General features: G+C 38.0%; 1 protein-coding gene across 2 annotated transcripts in view; it reads right to left on the bottom strand.

Annotated features, from left to right (window-relative positions):
• The window catches only part of AMPD3 (adenosine monophosphate deaminase 3), a 34,609-nt gene that overhangs the window by 4,996 nt on the left and 5,955 nt on the right, over positions 1 to 23,658 (bottom strand). For both annotated transcript variants that reach the window (XM_054068185.1, XM_054068184.1), the window contains exons 3-14: positions 23,183 to 23,378; positions 22,559 to 22,724; positions 20,038 to 20,257; positions 17,480 to 17,609; positions 8,648 to 8,842; positions 8,270 to 8,401; positions 7,236 to 7,399; positions 6,645 to 6,771; positions 5,176 to 5,339; positions 3,156 to 3,276; positions 1,490 to 1,663; positions 267 to 377 (exon numbers count right to left, since the gene is read on the bottom strand). In XM_054068185.1, coding sequence (XP_053924160.1) covers positions 267 to 377; positions 1,490 to 1,663; positions 3,156 to 3,276; positions 5,176 to 5,339; positions 6,645 to 6,771; positions 7,236 to 7,399; positions 8,270 to 8,401; positions 8,648 to 8,842; positions 17,480 to 17,609; positions 20,038 to 20,257; positions 22,559 to 22,724; positions 23,183 to 23,378 — 1,900 coding nt within the window. The remainder of the gene's footprint in view (positions 1 to 266; positions 378 to 1,489; positions 1,664 to 3,155; positions 3,277 to 5,175; positions 5,340 to 6,644; positions 6,772 to 7,235; positions 7,400 to 8,269; positions 8,402 to 8,647; positions 8,843 to 17,479; positions 17,610 to 20,037; positions 20,258 to 22,558; positions 22,725 to 23,182; positions 23,379 to 23,658) is intronic.

A 23,658-nucleotide genomic window follows, 5' to 3' on the forward strand; every position in this document is an offset into this window, starting at 1 on the left:
GAGGCAGAACTGAATATAAAGATGCACCTGGATTCTGCATGTTTTTGCAATTCCAAAACAAAGATAGTGAGGAAAAATGTAACATTAATACTTTTTTTAAATGTAAAGACCGCATAGCAGATAGTTTGTGAATATTTCTGGAAAAGTGGATAGGGGTGTGCACAAATACATCACATAAGCATTTACTATTTAGGTTTCAGACTGTCGACTTCTAGGTTCCTACTTGCCTTAATATTCACTAAAAAGATTTTTTCAGCCGTAGTTACCTTATCTGACAATCCACTCTGTAGCACGCTGTTTCTTGCTATTTCACACAAATCACAGGTACTTAGCTTCCACACCTGGGCTGCAATAGCATATTCTTCCATGAGAGCTTCCTGTATCACCAAAATATATTTAATATTAAGTTTTATGTAAATAAGATGTAAATGGAGATATGTATCATTACTAATTCAGGAATTTATACATGCTCTTTAGACAGATGTGAAAAATTAAGAGGTTTAAGACTTTAATATCACAATTACTAACAAAGAGAACTCATTATTTCAAATTTCCCAAGGGCAACTGTTAAATAATTAATAGCCACTGGGTATCCAGTTATCTTAGTCTAAGAAATTGCAGCCTGCAGTCCAGATCTTTAGCGGCATTTATTAGGCAATATTAAATTAGATCCCTGGGTACATGAACATCTTAGAGGATTCAGTTACGAATCTTTAATGAATATGTACATAGACAGCAGGGCAATTTCTCACTTCTGACCGTCCACAGGAGGAGGTTGGGTCTGACTCTAGTGGGCTGTCACAGCTGGGATCTTCCACACTATGTGTAACTCGGCTGGTGCCGCATTACATCGTGCAGAAAGCCCCTCAGAACCTCTCTCTCTTTTCTAGCAGTGGCATGTCATGGGCCACTGGGTGAAGCACCCCAGCGCTCAGCTTGTCCTCAGAACACAGACAAACGAGCAACGTACAGGCCACTCTAAGGAAAAGCATGACTCAAATCAGTCACAACCAGAAAATTAGGGCACCAAAACCAGTGACCAAGCATTTCTGTCCTGCCAGGTCACCCAAGGGCAAGAATCAGTTTCAGTGCACTAAGCAAACAGCTCATATATCCGCTTCAGAGATTCCGCATTGTGTTTTTGTTATGTACTTCCCCAGATTTATTAGTAAGGAAACTGGACTTTCCTGGCACTCTAGAGGATTGTTTATGAAGGCTCAAACCTCCCTTCAGCCTCATCCTTCATTCTATACTTCAACAGCCAACACTGGAGAGGCAAGAGTACAAAAGAAACATAATTAGGAAATCAGACATTTCCCTCTGAAACCTAACAGTGAGCAGCAGACTGAGAATGAGGAAGAACAATGAATGAAGTGACTCAAAGACATGGAACATTATATCCTAAGCAATGATACAAATTGTTTCCAGGTCCTGGCCCTATGTGGTACTGTTGCTTTATTCAAAGACCAGTGCTTCTTGCAATTCTTACCTTTGTATAATGAAACTGCATAGGATCATCCGTAGAGAGAGAAACGTGAAGGCCCTTATGCAGAAATTCCCGCAGTGGATTTTTTGAGTACTCTAGGAATAGGCTGTTGTTACTAAGCGGAGACATAGCAATGGGTATTTGTGCAAGATAATAAAGATACTGGAGGACAGGACTCTGCAAAACATAAGACAGTCAGCATTTAATGGTACTATGGGATAATGAAAACACAAAGAATTTCCCTTGGATAAAATGGAAACAGCACTACGGAGGGAGAATTACGACCAAGATAACTTAGGTTGACACTAAAACTTTGACTTCTTTAGAAAATATTTAAAAGTCTGAATTTTAAATGTTACTGATCTATATAAAAATAATTTACATTCTTCAACATACATGTCATATTCTTTTTAAAAGGATGGTGACTAATACTACCCTAGATTAGTAAGTATATATGACTACTAAAGGCACCGTATTTGATACTAACTGCATTCCTTCCCCCAGGACCTGAAAGTCACAGATAATAGATATGTAAGAACTGCAAAGCAATTCCTTATTTTCAAAACTGCAGTCTAATAAGTAAATTTTACGAGCAGACGTTTCAGTTTATCAGAAGACGTTTTGCTGTTGCACATAATATAAATAATCTGTGGTCACCTCAGCTTTATTACTATTTTTGACTTAACCAACCTGTGAACCTAACAAGTCTCTTTATTATCATTATTATTGTTATCTGCTATGCCCGTTTATCACACCAGACTAAGCAGGAGAGAGCAAAGAGGCAAATGCTTTGGTCACATACAGCCTGTCTGGGTCTAATTTCAGGAATTACTGGTTTTAAGCATGTCATAGACATGATCTTAGGCTATTTTTTTAACTTTGTTCTTGGTTCTGTTGAAAAACACAGAGAATTTTCCAGCACTAACCAAAAAATTCAATTTATAAGATAACTCTTTCCAAAAACGTACAATAATCTCAGTGCAAGTCTGCCACCCACTGACCAATTATTTTAATTACAAAACAGTGGCCTGGGGATGAGTTGTGTGATAGTTTTTATTAACCGATATGCCAGGAACGATAATGTTTGTCCTGTCATAACAATCAAGTTGTACACAAAATATTGATGTGTTATACAGCTATATTAGATTTCTTGATCAAGTAATCCCAGTTACTCTAGACATAAATAATCAAAACCTTAACAAACTTCTGAATGAACCTTGAAGTACAGGGATGCCAGTCAGGGAAAATGACCTTTGTGTCTGTACAGAAGAAATGTGAGCTTTCCTTAAATTCTTCTGGGACCTAAACCAGACAGCAGTCTAGGCAGTTTTGTATTTATGTGTTATGTATTTGTGTTTATGCATTTCAGCTCTGCTTGGTGCAACCAAAACCAGGTGCTGCCAAGTCCTTGAACTATCTGAACAGTTGATCTTTCCTATAAAGACATAGCTTTATAACTTTGACTTAGGCAAAGCTGTATTTTTTGTAGCTTAAATAAGAAGTTCAGCTGAGCTTATTCATTTCTGATCAAAGTGAAAAGTTACCCATGCCTTGCTAAGGAAATTAATTTTGGGCTGCTCAGATAAAGTCAATTTGGTGACTGCTGTTTGAACCAATGGCTGATGTCTAAGCGGACAGTGATTAGTTTAAGGGAGCAACCAAGCAATACCTTCTTCAAGAGTAATCCGTGTGAAATGTTGTCTGCTGTCAGAAAGGCTGATACAAGGTGTGTGATAGACCCAGCTTCTCCACAGTGAGGTCGAAACAGAAAAGTACACATGCCTCTTTCCCTGAGGAGATTAAAAGCAAGTTCCACTAACAAAAAAAATGCACTGTTCTTCATCTATTTTGTGTATAATCATCATTAATATGGGAATTAAAAAAAAAAAAATGTTACATAGTCTCATACAGTTTGACGTGACATCAAATCAGGCCTGATAGTGCACAGCTGTCAAAAAGGGTAGGTTCCTCTACCCAAGCCCCTTCCACCACCTGACAGATTTGGGTCTTCCTTCTTCTTTTCTTCCCCAGTTACATCTCATTTAACAATTGTTTAGCTACTGGATGAACAATTATTGAACTGATTAAGTGTAGCATAAAAACACACCCTCAACAGCACAGAGATGATTGTAGGAGTGTTATTATACTAGGCTTCACACTATAATTTCTAGAACTATTTTATCATCTGTATTAAAAACTAGGTTGTAACGGACTCTGTTATTCAGTGCAGGCAAATGTCCTGTAAGTATTTGGAGATGTTCAAACTGATGAATTTCAACAAGGGCTGCTAGAGAGAGTATAAGGCAGTTCTACAGCAGATGTTTAGAAATGTTTCTCCTGAAAATGGATGCGAGGATGTAATCCATCCTTGCTGACTTCGCTAAGACTACCAAAAGTATAAAACAGTGGTGTCTCAGATGCTCAGTATGTTTAACAGGGTGAACAGTTTTACTGACTCATTGATGAATTCTGTCATTATCTCACCTAGCTGTAAGGAATATTTAAAGATTATCTAGGGAGATTTTCAAACAGTAGTTGAAATGAACTTGAGGTAAAAAAGAAATGCCTATGTTCTGACAGAATCTCCATCTTCGGAAAAGAAAGAAAACAAAGACTACAGAGAACATAAAGGAAGTCAGGAGAAAAGGATGACTTCGATATCTGCTGTCTATTACAGAACTACAATTAACAACTAGATCTGTTTGCTGCAGCTATGAGGTAGCTTAAGGTGGATGTTTTCATTACAAGTTTTCTTTACACAGGATGGTAGAAAAAGAAAGGCTTGAGGTAGCAGTGGAAGAGAAGAAATATCACTTTGAAAGTTAACTAGGATAAGACCTGTTGAAATGACCAATCTGTGCACCTCCTATAAGAAAATCCCAAAATATTTATTATAAATAATAATGAATGAAAATCTGGCAAGGTAAGTGATGACACTGTAATATTAAGGGATATAACCTCACCATGCCTCAATCTGAGTCAGTTGGGCAGATCACTCAACGAGTCAGCCACAAAGTCAGGAACATATCTTCAAGTTGAATTTCAGGCTATACTGAGCCTGATGGCAAAAATCTGCTTTTACACTCATGATCTCATATTCAGCCTCATAACTCCCTGTATTACTTGCCTAGACATCAGTCTCAAAAGTAGTAACACCGAATGAGTCAACAAGCATGCCAAAGTAAGTTAGCTAGATGTGCCATTTATAATTACATTCTCCTTTGTCTATTTTTGATAACAGCAGCAGCCCTTAAAGCAGGGCTTTATTTCACAACAGGCTTATTTCACAACATAACATCATATGTCTTAAATTATCAGCAGAATGCAAACTACCAAGAGGTACGTTATATTTGGAAATCCATTGTGATTCCAAGCAAAGGCCAACAAGTAAATTTTGTGGGGTTTCTTCTTTTGTTTTGTTTGATATACTCAGGTTTAAGGAATTTACAAAGCAAAATTACATGCAAATGTCAAACCAAGATATTAATATTCAATTTCTGAGTATTTAATTTGAATTCATTTTGCAGTTAACATTTTCAAAATAACTCATGTGCTCCTCTTGGACTCCAAGATAATTCAAGATAACCTTTGCTTCAAAAGAAACATGACTCGGATATCAACTTAGATTGAGACTAAGATGGCCAATTTTTCTTCCTGGATGCTTGTAAAAGAGAAAAATTACTACTTACTTCCTAAGGTTGTTCAACAACATGATGTTCACATACATATAATACAAATAATAGCTATACGGGGGATTCTTCTCACTGGTCCAGAGGTCAGGGTTAAGGCTCTTGTCAGAGAACATATGACCACTATGCTTGGATTCATCATCAACACTGTCAAAGCCAGTCACCTGATGGGAGAACAGATTCACAGAAATCAGTGTTTTCAAGAAGCAAACTTAAATGTTGCTTACTCTTGCTTCAGGCTTGCTTGTTCAAAGCATCTAGTAGTCTTCTTGCTTCCCTTTTTATGCTAGCAGTCCTGGTGCTCTGCTCTCCTACTATGCCATGCAGACAGCAGGAATCAGGTGTTTTCTCAAAGAAAGTTTCACCCAGTTTTGCTTTTGAGATAAATCAGAGGCCCAGGTACACAAAAGTGCATCTGAAGTACTGTGTCCAGTTCTGGGCTCCCCAGCTCAAGAAAGACAAGAAACTACTGGAGAGTCCAGCAGAGGGCCACAAAAGCGATGCGGGGACTGGAGCACCTCTCTTATAAGGAGAGGCTGAGACCTCGGTCTGTTTAGCCTGGAGAAGAGAAAACTGAGGGGGGCTATCTTAACAGTGCTGATAAATATCTAAAGGGTAGGTGTCAAAGGACGGGGTCAGGCTGTTTTCAGTGCTGCCCAGCAACAGGACAAGGGGCAATGGGTACTAACTGGAACACAGAAAGCTCCATCTGAACATGAGGAAAAAGTTTGCCACTTTAGGAGTAACAGAGCACTGGAAGAGGCTGCCCACAGAGGCTGTGGAGTCTCCTTTCCTGGACATACTCAAGCCCGCTTGGACACGTTGCTGTGCAACCTGCTCTAGGGCAACTTGCTTTAGCAGGGGGTTAGACTGGATGATCTCCAGGGAACCCTTCCAGTGCCTGCCATTCTGTAAAAAACCTTCATGCTCCTGGCTGGGGGGCACAGGCCTGCAAGACTCACTCAGATCCAGATTATAATGCTTTAAACTCATCTGCTTTGCTATTTGAAAAGCAACTGCAAACCAGAGGCTCCCAGGAAACCTCAGAGTTGTGATTTGGAGCATGTTCAGAAACGCCTCTTTTCATCGCGTCCCAGCAGCTACATCCCCACCTCTCTCCTGAGTCTCATCAGGATCTACAGAACACTTCCTTCCAATTGCCCCATTTCTGGAGCCCAGTCCCAGAGGCAAGCTCAAAGTACACATCCTGGATTATAACGTTCCCTCTGCACAAGAGCATGCAAATGTTTTTTGGTCAGTCTTTATAGAGAGGAGCTGCTGTTACAGCAGCTATTTGACAACAGGACTTTGCCCAGCCTTTTATTCAATTTTATGTCAGGACTTCAAAACAATAAGTAATCTGTGGAGGAGGAAGCTTTTTTAGTGCCTGGATACAACTGTGGACAAACAAAATTTATGAGTAGGAGAGGATCCATTTCATGTAAGACAGAAAATCCAAACATACTTACATATTTGAGGAAAAGGTGCAATTCTTTGTGGTCTTTGGGATTGATTGTGGCTTCAAACAAAGGTACAAAGATGTTCTCCAACATCTTCCCAAAACTAGGCAGAATATTCTTTGACCTAAATATGTCACTGAAGGGGAAAAAAAATATACGCAGTTGTGATCATTCTTTAATCAGCTTATATTTTTTCTTCACTTTCATACACGTATTTTCTGTTATTTGTGTATATTCTACTCCTTTATGGAATTCAAGAGTTAATTTATTTTCATTACTAAATTGTACTTTAAGTTCCCTCTGAATGCAGTTTAATTTCACCCAGTTGTAATTTTTGGTTTTATTATCTTCAGACTCACAAATAATTCACAGTAGTTTTGAATAGCTTCATAAAGAGTAGAGTCAAACCCCATCTCCTGTCCTCCACCCCCAGATTGTCAGGAAAATTGCAGTAATAGTCAAGAATAAATTTCCCAGGCTGTTGCTTAAAAATGGAACAAAAGGATGGCTTGCAAACCATCTAAAAAGTACCAGAAATTAAAACAAATCCTTGGTATGATTTCAAGCTATTAAAATTACCAAGACCTCCTGATTACTTACTAGATTCTGGGAACTTGAATTATCCAGCGCATATGAGGGGAATAGACTTTGTGCTTAATGAACCATTTTGCCAAGTTCAGCCATTCATCTGGAGACCGTCCATAAATGGACAGGCGGGGTTCTGTATACTGGTACTTACTTTCTTCTAGTTCACGGGCTACTTCCTATTAAGCAATAAGTACATTTGCTTTAGTAGGGACATGGAAGATTATTTACAGCTAGTAGTATATTTATCATTGTATTTTCCTCAGATCAGACATTACTGTATTGTCACCCTTTAAAGATAGTGAGAATGCCCTGTTTATTGATTCACTCTTTTATTTTAGGCATCTAAATATTCTACTAGCAAGCTACCTCAGATATCATTTGAGTATAAATAACTAGCACCTAGATTTAGATGACAAAATGCTTGCGCAGTTACTACTAACACCTTTGTTAGACATAGGTTTAAATTTGGTATATCAGAATTATACCATTTAAACTGTAGTAAGTGACCATATAAAATATGCAGACCAATGGAGAATCTGATCCAGAATCTGTGGAAATAAGCAATTTTAAGGCTTTTAATTTTAGAAGAGCACTTCTATATATCTGAGAAAAGCTGATACCTAGTTCATGAAAACTATTATTCTTTTGTTGTAAGAAATTAATATGAAACCTATGCACGCATGTGCAGACATAGATTTATGCAGAGGCACCTCCCTATCTCCTCCTTCCCTGGCAGCGATGATTAGCCAATCACATCCTAACAAAGTATTAAGCCAGTGAATTGACCTTTGGCTGCTCTCTATTAGTTTGAAACTGCACACAATTCTGCTTTGAACTCAGAAACTCATGCACATAACCTGTATGTAACTCGAAATTATTCAGAAAGCAGCTGACTTAGCAGAGGTTCTCTCCTGATGAACTACTAGAGCAAGCCCAATACTTGGAATCACTTAACACTAGCATTAGATCTAGGTACAATTATGACAACACTTATCTTGTACAAACCGTCATTTTTCTACAGCTGGAAAAGCTTGAAACATATTTACCTTGACCATACGAGCAAAATATTCACCACCAATGTAGTTCTCAGTTTTCAAATACAAGTCCCTTAGCTCACTGGCACCAACTGGATTGTATTTGGAATTGAATTTGTCAAACCGATGAAATGTTTGACGACCCTGGAAGAGGAAAAAAATTAAATAACTATGGTCTTAAGTACAAACAATAGTTTATAAACTAAATTGCCTGGCAATAAAAGGCACAGAAAAGAAAAAGCCTATGCTAACTTACTTCAACCACGCAAAGTAACACACGAGTTCAAATTCTGACTTAATACATTATCATGCAGAAACTGCAGAAAGCAGAATTGCACACTTACAAAACTTAGCTTTTTCTCATTTATTTTGTCATTTTAATAGACTTACTGCATGGACATCTAAAGAATCTACAGTGAGGTCATAAGGGTCCATGTGAAGACTTTCGAAGACTTGCTTTAAAGTCATCTTCTTGCCCTTTTTGTCCGCAACAATCCTGTCAGGCTCAGTCTGATACGTGTGCTTAATAAACCTCAGTAAGTGTTTCTGGTTCATGCAGGCAGCAGCATGGATATGAGTATCAACCTGAAATCAAAAGGTTATTCATGCTCATCATCCATATACATAAACTCAAATCAGCACAGTATCTAGCAGTGACAACAATGAATAAAGCCTTCTAAAATATTCTTTAAGTAACAAATGGATCAGCACCTAAGCAAGCCAAAATGTTTCAGAACCCTGAGATTCTGGTCTTGAAAGAATTATGCAAGAAAAAGAACTATAAATAAAATAGCCTTCAATTAATATCTTCCTATTTAAATAAGAAAATTTTCATCAAGTTAACATACATTGTAAGTGCAAATCACAGAACTTGGGTCAGATTAAATTTGATACTCCCTTAAAGGACACCCTGAACCTTTAGTATCTTTTTATTTCATCCATGAACTGATGTTGACTTTCTAGTTGTAGACTGTAGTTATAATCATCCTCTGACTGAAAGGACCTGGCATTCTCAGACATTTCCAAAGGCATAATTAATTTTTGTATTTCAGCCACATGAAACACCTCAGGTCACCAGGACAGCAGAATGTACACTTGAGAGAATGTGTCATTATTTTTCCCAAGTTTAATTATAATACAGCGTCTCATAATGCTGACAGATTTTTCAGTTTCTTCAGGTCTCCTCACACGCTGAGGGAAGTGTAAGCTTCATAGAAGGGCTGAGGGTTCTTCAGTTTTATGTTGAAGTCCCATTTAAAAAAAAAAGTACAAGAACCCAAAGAGTTTCCACAAGTATGCTTTTCTTTTGCTCAGAAGCTCGTAGCGCTATTTGAGCAACCTGTATTAGAGCACAATGCAAAGAAACAACAGGGATGAGATCTGAGGGTTGGTTTGTTGATTCAAGTTTTCCCCTTGGTAAGTGTAATTCCTTAGATGCCTCCAGCAGATATGTAAAACTAATCCTTGCAGGGTTTATTATCGTAACTACACTGATAAAGAATAGAAGAAAGCTGGGTATGTTCCTCAATTTCTTGTTTGAAAAGGCAGGCAATATGAATTGCCGTCCTTAAGGACCAAGTACCTGCAAGGGAGAATGGGCCTCAGGGAATCTAACAGCACAGCTGCTGCTCCAGGATCTATTTGCTTCAAATTTCCTTGAGAAATTCTGACTGAACAATAAAACAGCCTAATGCATACCCTAGGTAAAACAATGCAATTACTCTACCAACAAACTCCTATCAATCTAAACTCAAAACAAAGCAAACCACCATTCTTATGAGATTTCACAGTTGACACATAATAAGTGCAGCAGCCCTGGGGACAGCATGGGAGACTCCGAAATTGCCTTCAAGTTCAGACTGCCGAGTCCTAGCAGAAGCAGTTTCAGCTCACCCAGAGGCTGCAGCGCTGCAGCCTGTCTGCTAAGCTTCCCATTTTCTTCCAGCCCTGGACACAGATGGCTGTAAGCACAGGGATGTGGTCAGAAGCAATGGACAACTTCCGCTGGTTCTAGCAAATGCTCAGTACTGGAGACAAGTCTTACGAGACTGCCTGGCAGAATGGTTCTGCAGGAGCAGGAAGCAAGATAGTCAGTCTATAATAAAAGTTTCAAGATGATATATAACAGGAACAGGATGGTTCACATAATAAGTCTGTAAAGCACCACACAGTTCTATCCTATATATTGGTAGGAGATGTTTTGGAATCATAAGTAACACTTTACTGTGGAGTCTTACGTGAAACTGTAGTGAAAAGAGCTGCTTTAACTCCTCATACAGAGTAAGAAAGGGGCTTGAAAGCAGAAATAAAAAATAGTCTTCCTTCTGCAAGACACTGGTAATGCAGCTGTTAGAAGACACCCAGTTTTGCTGCCAGCTTTTAAAGGTTTAAAAAAACCCAAATACAATATTCCCAAGAACGTCAAAAAAAATAAATAGGAGCTGGAAAACCCACATTGCCATGTGATTGTAAAAGTGAAACTTACATGGTTTTCAAGGTGCAATTTGAGTTATTGTTATTCATTCTATACATGTATTTGTACACCCAAAAGAAACCATGAGGCAGAAAGGGGGCTTCCCCACCTCACAAGCAATGACATAACAAGATCCGAAGATCAGATGCTGACATTAAATACAAGTTCCAAAAGATACTAACTACAGTGTGCACTACACTTCTTAAAATGCAAGTTACTAGCATTGCCAGAGATACACTCCCAACCAGAGCCACATAGCCTGTGTATAGGAAGTCACAACAGAAGGAATTCTCAGCCACCAGTCACTGAACCTACATCTCTGCAACGACTCTCATCCAGGACTCTTCTGTCCAGGCAACTGCAAACATGGATGTGCACAATGGGAGACCAGTGCATTCCCCTTTGTGTAGTGATTATATCTACAGCTTTCAGAGTCTGCCAACAGAAACACCTGACATCCTGTCCTGTTTTTAAGGCTCAGTAGGAAACAGATCACAGAGCACCTGAAGAAGTAACAGCCATCTTCCTGCAATGAAAACCTCAGCTGATGCTATTACATTCAGTCCACCGAAATGCCACTCTTTCGCTTGGCACATGCAGTCATTTAATCTTCAGTTTATACATACAGAAGTTGCTGCAGCCTTCTAAAGGTAAATTCATCTCCATGTGAATGTTAATAGCATAACTGAAGACCAGGATATAAGTTGAATCCTAAACATTAACATTCAATTGTTAATCATTGCCTAGTTTAAATATGCTAGACACTTTAAAGCTAAATGAAAATGCAAGAAACATATTACTGTCTCAACGTACACAACATGAACTACATCATTAATGCACAGTAAACTGTCTAAAACAGTAAAACCAGCTCTGACTAACATATTATTACACTCCTCAGAGTACTTGTACAGACATTCGAACCCAACTGCACTATATATATATATATATATATGTACGTATGTTTACTCAGGTTAAAATACATCTTCTATTTTAGAAACAAATATTGTTTAAAAGAAACTCTTCCTGGATCAATGAAATACTACAAGCTACTAGGCTTAAAAATCTTATGTGGGAGATTGAAATAACAGTTCAAAGATGCCCTATAACCTCTAAAAATTCAGAAAAAGCAAATCATCAAATCATAAGTATAGAATACCAGGTGTAGGGAACCTAAACCCAGTTTATTGAATTTCAGAATGCATTAGTTCCAGCAGTGGCTCAGCTACTAAAATTAATGAGTCTTGAAAAAAAAACCAAACCAAAACACTTCCTCTTTATTTAAGTCAACATGAATACACTACTGTTGGGAGGGCAAGGACAGAAAGCAAAGAGACATCTTGTTTCCTTTGTTTGCTCGCATGAAGGGATCACACGACACAGCAGTAACTGCATTTCTTTTGAAGGCCTGCTTCCCTTTGAGCAATAAGTCTCTCAAGTGTGTGAGCCTCTAAGCTCCTATGAAATCTTCTCCAGCCTCCACAAGCATATCCCATTCTGTGGCTGAGCCAACCATATCAGGCTTATTCTCTAAGAACCAAGATTTTCTTTGTACTTTTTTCTCCTCCCTCTCTATACATATATTTGTTTCCCAAGAGTAAAGAGACTTTCCTGGAGCCTCTTTCATGCTTTCGTCCCAGGTAATATGCAGTATTTTGGCAAGCTTTTTTAACTGCCTGGTACATTTTGACCACTAGATAAGTAGCAATTTCAGTAACAAGTCCTGTAGAGTATCACAGAGCTTTTTCTTTATTGTTTTTTAGAAGAAACACAACTTTTTGGAAGACTTTAATGACTTGAGCTTTGACCTATCCTAGCACATAATTAACCAGCGTGTATGCTTTTGTGCATTTTCACAATTCAGGGTGCAATCCTATTTAAATGAAGTATCTACACATAGAATGCGTAGACATAGCTTATACAGTCAGATTACGTATTGTTGGGTTTTTTAAATTATTTGAATTGTATCATGCTAAGAAATTGTCACTAATTTAATTTTTATTTATTATGAAAGACATCTACTAAAAGAATTTGAACAGATTGAGTTCATACAAGGGTGACAAATGCCCCTTCTGCCTCCTCCCTATCCCCAAAAAAGACAAAACCAGCCCCATTTTAAGCTGTTATTATTTCATTCTTCATATAATACATGAAGTAAACAGAGGCTTTTATGAGCTGTGAGTAACAAGGCCCTACCTCAAAGTCTCATTTGCTTCTATCTGCAAAAACTCTGTTTGCATTTCCAAGTTTGTCACAAAGTCACTCCAGCTCAGTTTCCCCTCAGTGGAAAGCAAACTTGGCTGCATGCCTGTAGCCACAGTTCCTGTTGCAGTTCTTATTCTCCCCTCCCCCAGAAGGAAACCTTTTACTCAAGGTTGCATTAATCTTCAACGAAAAAAAGAAACACAATGACTGACAGAAGCCTACCTTAGAACACATAATATGCCTTCACTGGACCCACCTTCTTAACAAATGAAAACAATTGTTAACACAAAGGTTTTCTTAATTCTTTTGACTCCATCAGCTCATTCAAGTAGTGGTGGACATCCCTTTACTTGCAACCAACGGATGCTAGAATTCCCTTCACTCAGCAATTCTCCATGTAAGAAGCCAGCCTGTCTTCCTCTGCACGTTCTCAGTTCAACCTAGCCCTTTCCTTATTGAATTGACTACCCATGCCATCCTGCCTGCAGGCTTTGTGGATGAAACGCTTATACATCTCAGTCATGATGCTTAAATGTGTGTACAATTTACGGCTTGAAGGAGTTCCCATCGCCCTCCAAATCATATCTCACCAGCACCAACTTCCCTAGTCCACCTGGCCTTCCTCATCTTCTTTCATTATTTCCCTCTCCTTCCACTAGTTCTCAAATCGCCAAAAACATCCATCTCAAATGTATTTTATGGATACTTATCTGTGCACATAAGAAATAATGTGTTAATGAATTAGGCATATACTCTAGATTCAAAGCAATAAGTGATAAATATACCAAAAAACAATGCCAAGGGCAGCCCTGTCAATGATAACAAACTTTTCCTGGGACTAGATCTGTAGTATTCACAGCTGCAAACTCCTTGATTTTCTAAACACTTGGAAATACTTCTACCCCAATAGCTATGAGTTTCATCAACTTGACAATGAATCCTCTGCAGCCTTTACTTCAATGCTGGATTGAAGGGAAATCATTCCACATCCCGCTGCTAGATCGCCTGCTAACCAATATATTCACAGCTTTTCAGATAGGATGCAACAGCTTTACTCTTTCCTTGCAGCTCTGTAACAGGCATGAGAGGCAGAAGACACAAAACACTGTGCCCTAAGGTAGCACAGTAATGCTTATAGCAGCCAAAATAGTTCCTAGAGCTGGGCACAGACCCTCAGGAGCTTTTCTAATTCATACTTAAGCCATTCAGAGCAACCCAGACACCCACAGAGACAGGAGATGTGAATCCCTGTGAATGCCCCAAGCTTCTTGTTTGGCTGTACTCACTGCAAAATGCACAGAATCAAGCCCTATAATGTTTGTATTGACATGAATATAGAAATACACTGCCGTGAAAAGTCTTGCTTCTGTTCTTTTAATTACTAAAAGAAAGGATAGAAGCAAAGCTTTCTGTCTGGTCTCTACAAAATTTTTGTTATAATGATTGATAGCTTTCTGCCTGATTATTTTGTGCTCATTTACAAGACTGAGGGTAGACAAAAGAATTTACCTCAGCATCTCTGTGAGATAGTAAAGAAGAAACAGTATGCACAAAACACAGCTTTACTGCCAGTTAACACTGGTGAGGCACCATTACACGTAATGCTAACAGACGTGCACAGAGCCATTCCTGTCCTTTGAATCTGATGCTTAACCCATAAGCTTTCTTATTCACTATCACTTTCAGTTTATATGATGAAACTGAATTTCATCTCCGAAGTAGCTACTGGAGGGGGGAGGAAGAAGAAAAGAAACAAACAACCTCAAAATGAACTAAAGTTCAGAGAAGCTAATGTATAGATTCACTGTTTCCTCACCAGGCTTTTAATCATAGGTTTAAAAAGCAGACATCTGTTAATTTCATTCAGTATTTTGCGAGACCTATAGAATTTAAAAATATATATACCTACTCAAACTTCCTTTGCAGAAAGTAACAAGTGGTGTTTCAACCCTGTGGTCACAAGCAAAAGCTAGAATTTACTTCCTCTCTGTCTAACCAACACTTAAAAAAAAAAAATTCATTTCCAACAATCTAGATCAAATGGTTTGTCATGGCAGCAATATGCCATTGCAACACAGAATTCAGCAGAGCTGTGTAAGCCACTCTAGAAACTGTGTTCCTCCATGCAGTTACCCTGCCCTGAGCCAAAGCTCTGCTGCTGCAGGAGGTCAGGCATCTGAGCTAGTGAGTCTGTAGACAGAAGAATAAGATGTGTAAAAGTCATTGTTACGTGATACAGGTTTGGTTTGCTGACATACTGAAATAATGGCTAACGAGAGAAACAGGACAGAAGAAGGCTTAGGCTATCATTTTTTCATTTTAGAAAACCGTATCACAACTATTTGCAGTGAAGGACACTTGTGAATGCAGTGCATAGATATATGTCATAAAAGTAGCAAATACACGTTAGGTAAACAAATGTCTTGGCTACACCTTAAAAAAAAAAAAGGCAACAAATTTCGCCCTAGAAAGAACAATAGAGACAAACCAAAGTTCATAATAACAACAACGCCAAGACCAAGAAAGAACAGTAAGTACATCCCGCACACTCCCCACTAGTGTCTGTGGGAAGTAATAGACACCTTCACTAACAGCTTTTATGGGAGGTGAACCTTTTTTCTCATTTTCTTTATAGGCACTGTTTAGGATTGACTAACAGAGAGACATCCTGAAAATATAGGCCCTAGAATTGTCTGTTTTATATTACAAATCTCTCTGCTGATACTGTTTCTAGGGAGGAAGCACTTTAAGGAAGTTACAGATCCAAGTATTACTTCAGTCAGTAAGGTGCAGAGAGATATTTGAGGGCTTACAGGAACTCCACCTACAATGCAGTTTACTGTACATAGAGAGTGCTTCATAAAAACACTACTTGTAAGCTTGCCTCATAAAAATGCTATTTAAAGCAAGATTAACTCTGTGCAGCAAGAATTTTTAAAGCAATAACCAGCAGTAGGAATGATCCCTGTCAGAGAAGAGCAAGTTTGTTCCTGGTTTCCTGAATCTGGATATTGCCAGAGGGACAGTGATGCATATTTTGTGCTTTCAAACATGAATACATTTCTAAATTTGCTCATTTAATAGTAGACAATTAGAAAATAATTAAGATATGCCCAGAGACACCGAGCATTTGCTTTTAAATCAAAGGCTGAACTTAGCAAGCACAATCCTGTTAATTACAGCTTCTCACTAATGAAATGTATTGTCTAGGCAGTTACATGGTCCACATCTCTGTCCTTCACACCTCTCAGTCACCATGTGTTTTATTATTAATGTCCCTGTCAGCTGATGAGGTGTTTTATCTGAATGTGGCATGCAGTAAATATCTTGTCCAGGGTTTTGCAAGAAAACTGTCAAGTCAGGAGCCCAGTTTTTGCTACCTGAGTTTTGTTTGAGTGAATTAGCTAACAGATCCTCCCATCCATACGCTTAACAGACAAAAGTGTGAAATTCATTAGACTTCACCTAACAATCCATCTGCTTCTACCCTTCTGACAGGCAGGGGTACGTTCATCAAACACACTTCTTTAGCAGATCTGACAGTTTATTACTGCAACACTAGCAAATATTCAGTAGCCATCATATTGGGCACTGTAGGGAAAAGCCAAAAGGACTTCCTCATGTACTAGCACTAACCAAAACAGAATAAGGATTAAAGCATTCATCTAAACTCTGAAGTTAAAAAATAAGGACTACCTCCTTCCAGTTGCACACAGAAACAATGCAAAATGGGCATAAAGGGTTTAAAAACACCAGCAATAATTAGTGCTTTGTGAAGAATTCTCACCTATGAAATTTCCTCTCAATTTCAGGAAAGGGAAGCGTAACACTGTTGCTTCCATGCTTTGAAGAGAATGCAGCTCCCTTGGGTGTGAATATGTTAGGAAATTAAATCAGCTCCTTGATTCCCCTACCTGTCTCCTAATTACACCCCAGTGTATTTCAGAGGCTGCTAAGAATATAACACAAATTACAATCTTTCTACTTAATATTTCACAGACAATTTTTACCAGATACTGATGGCAGCATGAACTGTCAGTTCAGTTTCTGTGTGAGGTCTTTTTTCTTTCGACATGTATTTAAACACCTATTTTCAATATGAAGTGAAATTTTTATCCAAAATCTATGCAGCTGTACCAACTACAGTCTAGTAGGAGTTATCTACATGAAAGCAGGAAAATGCACTTGACTGCCTTTAAGTGAATTAAATATCCATGTAGATATTTTTATTCATAATCCAAGCGAGCTTCATTTGATTAACTCTGTTTCACTCCTTTAAAGCAATCTACATACAATTAAGCCACTTTAATTTTGAATAAGTAAACAGATGAGTACAGCATAATCCATTTAATCCACTTACATTCAAGTTAATTTTCCTGGAGCATTCTCATGTGGCAAAAAATTAATATTCTTGAAGTAACATAGTTCAATTGAGTAGTATGCACACATTGCTTGATGCATATAATCTACATCTCATACAAGAAAAACGACATGGCTGGAAATCCTACTAAAAACAATGTCATGCCTTTAGTCCTTTTCACACTTACCTTTCTCACGTTATAAAAGTCTCGATGAGGATTACTCTTGAGTTCTTTAAATTCCGACATTTCATTTAACATCTCGTGTAAACTAAATTTAGATTCTAAAAAGTTAAGCCTCCGATGACAATATGTTTTTCTGTAAAAGAAAACACAAAAACTAACTGTAACTTAAAACTACTTGTATTTCAAGCTCAGAAGGACACAATTTTTTTAATGAAGATCAACACAAACTCATCCTTTTTTTACCACTGTTTGGCAAATATAAGTCAATATCCAATATGATTCAAGACCAAAGTCATTAGTAAAACTTCAAACAGAACTCTACATAACCATGCCACGTCATTTAAATTGTCCGAGTTTTGTAATCACTGTATCTGTGCATAAACCACAGTTCTTTTAGCAATGACTACCAGAGAAAGCACAAAAGCAGTAATAAAATGTGATGTCAGTTGGTACAACTGTCCTTCCAGTAGACCAGATCATCACATATAACAGAAACAACCTGTAATACAGACTTACTTGATATGGAAATGGTAATTTAAAAAAAAAAAAAACACCAAAGTTTATTTGCTTTTTCAGTGTGCCAAAATAAGATCCAATATACCTCCAGGTTTTTATGCCTTAAAACCACATACATATGGCACAGACATATTTCTTTACCGAAACAACTTTTTGTGCTTTTCTTAGAAAAATCATGCTTTTTGGTTTTGTTCCTGCTTGCCTGCTCCTGTCTTCATTTTAATCTTCTATTACGTTTCTCATTCTATTTTTAACCAATGACATGGTTTTTCTTTTCACCATCTGTCAGTTCTTATTGAACCTACAATATTTTTGTAGCACTATTACATTAATAGCCTTCCTTTTTCCTGCTTTAGTGTTGACAATCTCTTTCTGAATGGATACAAATCCCACTATGAATTTGAAAGTCCGATTCAAGCAGTCTTGCTATATCTGATACTGATCAAAATCTGTTTGCCCACTACAGGAAGTCTTGGTTGGGTTTTACTATACTTAAGAGACAGAAAGACTGAGGAGTACAGGTGAGATTCCACCAGTTCAAGAACAATGAAGATTAAAGAACAATGAGTTCTTGATTTCCAAGCAGGCCCATGTGTGATAGACATAAATGACAGGAAAGCACTTGCTGCAAATGGGGAAACAATACCATATGAAGAGCTTATGCAACAGGATTACCAAAAGACCTTTCCCTTTTGGTTTGTGTGTCTTTATCTTGGAGCATGAATCAGCCTGCAAAAGTTCAGTCTGAAGAAATGAAAGGAGCAGACGATTGTTCCTACATTCACAAAGTTGCTGAGTGTTCTAACACATCCTGCCACAGCCCTTCTTACTTATGGATTTCTGACAAAGACCGTTAACAAAAGCTGCAAAAAGAAGAGTCTTCTATATGACTTTTGTTTCAAGTTTTTCCTCATCTTTTAATCTTTTCAATATCTGTCTCTTGGAATATAACACACAAACTGAAAATGCATTTACCTATTGCATGCTGTAAATAAGAATACACAAGCTAGCTTTGATTTGGAGCAGGAGTGCTGATAATGCTGGCAGAAGCATAGGCTTTTGCTCTTGAAAAACCACTTAGGGAATGGGACAGTTCTAATCAACTCATCTACTTTGCCACTGTCAGTGCACAAGGAAGACAGATTATGCTACAGGTGTCAGACACAGACTTAAAGGGAAAAGAATGCATCAGGTGTGACTAACTTGTCACGCTGTAAGTGATAATCTCTCAAAGGCAGGACCAGGAATACAGTGCTGGAAGAAGGACAAATAGGTGGGAAACCCAATGCAAATTCCTGCTTTGTTGCATCCTACGGTGATTTCTTTTCCTTTCCTGGTGTTGAGGCCATAAGAAACCTTAATGTTTCCAGTCTTCAGCAGGAAGTAAACTTAAAAACTGAATGTATGTGTTTTCATTATGCACTGGACAAGGACACTGTCATGAGTGTGGCAGTGACTATACTAAAGTTGTTGTATTTCTGGTTGTTAGACTTCCCAGGAGTTTGACGATTCTGGGAAATTTCAGACGTATTGTGATTGTGCTTGCACAGATGAGTTTTGCAGCACGTGAGCGGTTAATTCACCGCTGGAACAAATCAGATTGAATATTTACATTGCTGAGCTGTTCTGTATGCTATGCATATGCAGGGTTTCTCTTCATGCAGCAACAGTTGAGCTGACATGGAGTTCCAGATGACTGTTTAGAAACCTCAAATTCAGCTAAGCCAAACAAAGTAAAAAAGGTGAGATTCAAGTTTCAGTTCCCATGCTTCAACAAGTTTAGTCACATTTGGCCAAATTTCTTGCTTTTCTGTTAACTGCTTCTCATTTTGCCATGGCTGATGCAAAGAAACTAAAGAAATTAAATATAGCCATATGTGGGGTTTTTTTCCTCTTCTGTGATGCATTAATGCCTGAGAAGGTTGAAACAAAATGTTACTGCAGAATGAGTATTCTGAGGAATTAAGTACCACAAAAGTGATAAGTATTAAACCAAAAGTAACCAGCAACCTGAAGGGGCAGAGAAGAAAGAAAGAGAAACATACGTTGGACCATCTGCAATTAGAGCAAGAACGTGGCTCAGGTCAAGGGTATAGGTCTCCAGGTCAGGATATGGCAGACTCCGAGGCTCATTGAGTTCCACCATTTCTTTATTATCATAAACAAAAGGAATGCCACCTTTCATCCTGATAATATAATCCAAATTATCTGGAGCATCATCAAGATTATAAGGATCCTCATTTTCTTCTGGGGGTGGAAGGAAATCTGGAAATAAATTTACAATTAGAAGTAGCAGCTTACACAAGAAGGCAAAATAATTACAAAAAATACTTTCTGTTTCTGTAATGCTTCATTTTTAACAGATCTTGACACTTCCTTTAAAATCACATTTTCAGTAACTATAAAAAAAATTGTTGTTACAACAAAGCTTTACTCTGACAGGCTTTATCTGCAGATCCTCTCTAAGCTAAGTGCCTACCTTAATTCAAACATTATACATTAGCGTTCTCTTAAGCAATGTATAAACAGATTTAATACTATTCTTATTAATGTATGATGGCACAAGTTTCAAAATAAGTTTCTGTTAAGTATTTAAATTGGGATAGTTGAAAGTACAGCTGAGATTTGAACAATAAAACAGTTGACTTCATATCCACCTTCATTATTTTCTTTCTACCTTCTGACTCACTGTAGCAATTTTGCAAGTTTATATTTAAGCACACAGTGATGCAGCTGTTCTCATACTGAAACATCTGACAGAAAAAAACAAGCTGTGCATTACTTCACCTCTGCCCTTCCCGCTATCCAGTGAGCTAGACTAGTTCATACATACCAGGACTGTTTCCTCTTTCTCTCAACCATTTGTGAATATATGTCACTCATGGTAGAGCAGGAGCAAAGTAGGTCAGTGTAAAAGTGCTTCCCACCCCGACCAAGGCAGTGGTTGGTTTGTAGATCTTTTGGGGGGTTTGGCTGGTTGGTTTTGTTGTGTTTTGGTCCGGGTCGGGGGGTGGGGGGGTGGGTGATTTTTGTTTTGTTTGGGATTTGTTGTTGTTGCTGGTTGGGGGCGGGGCAGAGGCTGTTAAAGCAAAAACTTCCTTAGTTTTATGTTTAATTGCCTTTAAATAAAACCAAGAAGTGCAGAAGCCAGAGATAGTATAATAGAACTCTAGTTTTCTCCTCGGCCTTCTGATCAAGATCAAAATCAGAAAGTACTAGAAGCACAGCTGAAACTTGTTCAGTAAAGTTTTGCAATCTCTTTACAGAATTACTTTTTTTTTTTCTGAGAATCAGGTAAACAAATACTTCTAGGAGATGCACCTTATGTGAACACTCAAACATTATCACTCATGCTAGTGAGAGTTCATCACTTCTTTTACAATATCTTACTAACGCAATTAGCATAAAAAAAGTGTCTCGACTTCATTTATGTCAACTGAACTATGTTCCTGGGATGAGTCTTATCTCCGAGATTTCTTCTTTTGCCCGTTTAGTTAAGCAAAGACAGAAAAGTAATTAACCAGTCCTATTATTTACCTAGAGCATCTGAATGTATATGTAATGAACTGATACATTCTTATCTCTAAAATTCATGCCTGTCCCACTCAAAGTTGTGCGAATTAAGACATTGTGTAATGAGATCTCATTGTTTGTGTCGTAAGTTTAAAGCCATAACTGTAAAAAAAGTTATTAAGCTAATAATAGCCTGGAAATACCAACCCTACAAACCAAAATATCTTTCCTGTCTTGAATATTCAGTAAATTGTCCTCTTTATGCTCTCTGTACAACAAACTCTCAAAAACATGTTAATTCTCCCTCTTTCAGTCACTGAGCTAGAGGGTAATTGATTTAAAATGCCACTTTATGGCTCAGAATACATTGCAAACAATTCAGACACATCTGTACAGACCAAAGGTTGCTCCTCACAACCTAATCCAAAAGCTACTAGTACAATTTAATGCACCAGCAAAGCTTTCAAAACATCGCCCACCTAAGTGACAAACAGCATTTGTGACATATACAGTGGGGAATACATTCAACCTAACAAGCCTTGTTGAGACATCAGTTTATTGACCAAGGCAAAGTGCCCAACAAATATCACTATCCAGCTTCCAGTCTTGACCTGTGGAGTGTACCATGCCTTTGAAATTACTGACTCAAGGCTTTCTAACTGGCATGTCTGGATTGTGCTTCAATTTACAATGTAGATGAGCTCATAATCCTTTTTATTTCAGTATGCCAAGATCAAGAGGAATGACTTCTCTCTTTAAACCATCCCAGAGGAACGTAAGTGTACCACTTACCATCCCATTTGCTGCCAAAAAAAAAAAAAAAAAAAAATCAATGAGCGCCTAGTATATTTTTAGCTTTTGACAGATTCGGAGTTTCAGATTAGACACAGGATTTATAACTTAGGTCCATCAACGATTCTCCACTACGTAATAACAGAATAAATTACAGAGGCAAAGACTCACAAGAAACCATCACAAAAATCTAGCTAATGTCTACTACAGCAGTGCACGGGTTTAATTCAACATTTTATAAAGAAGAACAAGAATATTCACCTGGATACACTTCATCTTCCACCTTCCATTTTTCATCTTGCATGCTACACAAATACTGAGATGTTGTCCTTGGGAAGCGATGGTAGGCGAGACGTGAATACTTTTCTCGAATGAGAAGAGCTTTCACCAGGCTCTTGGCAGCTTGTTCATAATCATCAACTGTAACCTGAAAAGAAAGCCTAGATAAATACTGACAAAAATAAAACAGCAGTTTTAGCAACAAACTGCATCCTCGCCAGTAACAAGACAACTGAATTTCCAGAAATAATGTAACCCTGTGTGAAGTGACCATAAAGATCCTACCCAAGGCCTCAGCGAGCCAGCAACACAAGCAGAGTCCAAATAAAATATGCAAAACACACACATTTTTTTCTCCTATCATATATTACCCATTTATTTAATATTTATATCTATTTGATTTATTTTTATAGTAAAAAGTACAAAACGACCTGACCTTGACTTTAACTGTTTGACAAATCAATGTGTTCACAAAGCAGTTTACAGTTTGTGGAAGAGAATCATAATACACTGGTAATTTAAACATTACATACACTAGCCATTTGTGCTTTGGGATTTTTTTCCCCTCTCCTAGATACAGAAAGGGGAAAACAAATAGTTTCTTACCCCTGCGCAGTAGTCCCCACTAATTGAAACTCTCTGAAACTCTGGTACGTTGTACGGCACTTGGACTGGCAGAAAAGCACTTGGAAGAACTGGAGTTGCAGGAGACAGAACAGGATTGGCCGATGGTGCTTTCCATTCCTGAGGTGGAATTTGTAATGATAAAGACTGGGATCGGATCATCTTGAAACTTTTCTTCCTAGGAATTCATAGCATAAAGCATAAAATAAGCAATGGTATAAAACATCTATTATATTGGGAAACTGATTACAGTGAAGAAATCACTCCTAAGAAATTTTTACAGATGTGATCTCTCATACCCCAGGAAAATGGTCACAAAGCATTTGTGCTTGTAGCCTTTTTCCATTGGCATTTGACATGACACACGCTACAAACAATTCCTCTTACTCTCCACATGAATACAATATGCCCTAATTTATTTACAGTCTGCACGGTGCCCTAAGGTTTGTCTTGTTTCA

The sequence above is a fragment of the Cuculus canorus genome, chromosome 5, assembly GCF_017976375.1.
Source record: "Cuculus canorus isolate bCucCan1 chromosome 5, bCucCan1.pri, whole genome shotgun sequence".
NCBI lineage: Eukaryota > Metazoa > Chordata > Aves > Cuculiformes > Cuculidae > Cuculus > Cuculus canorus.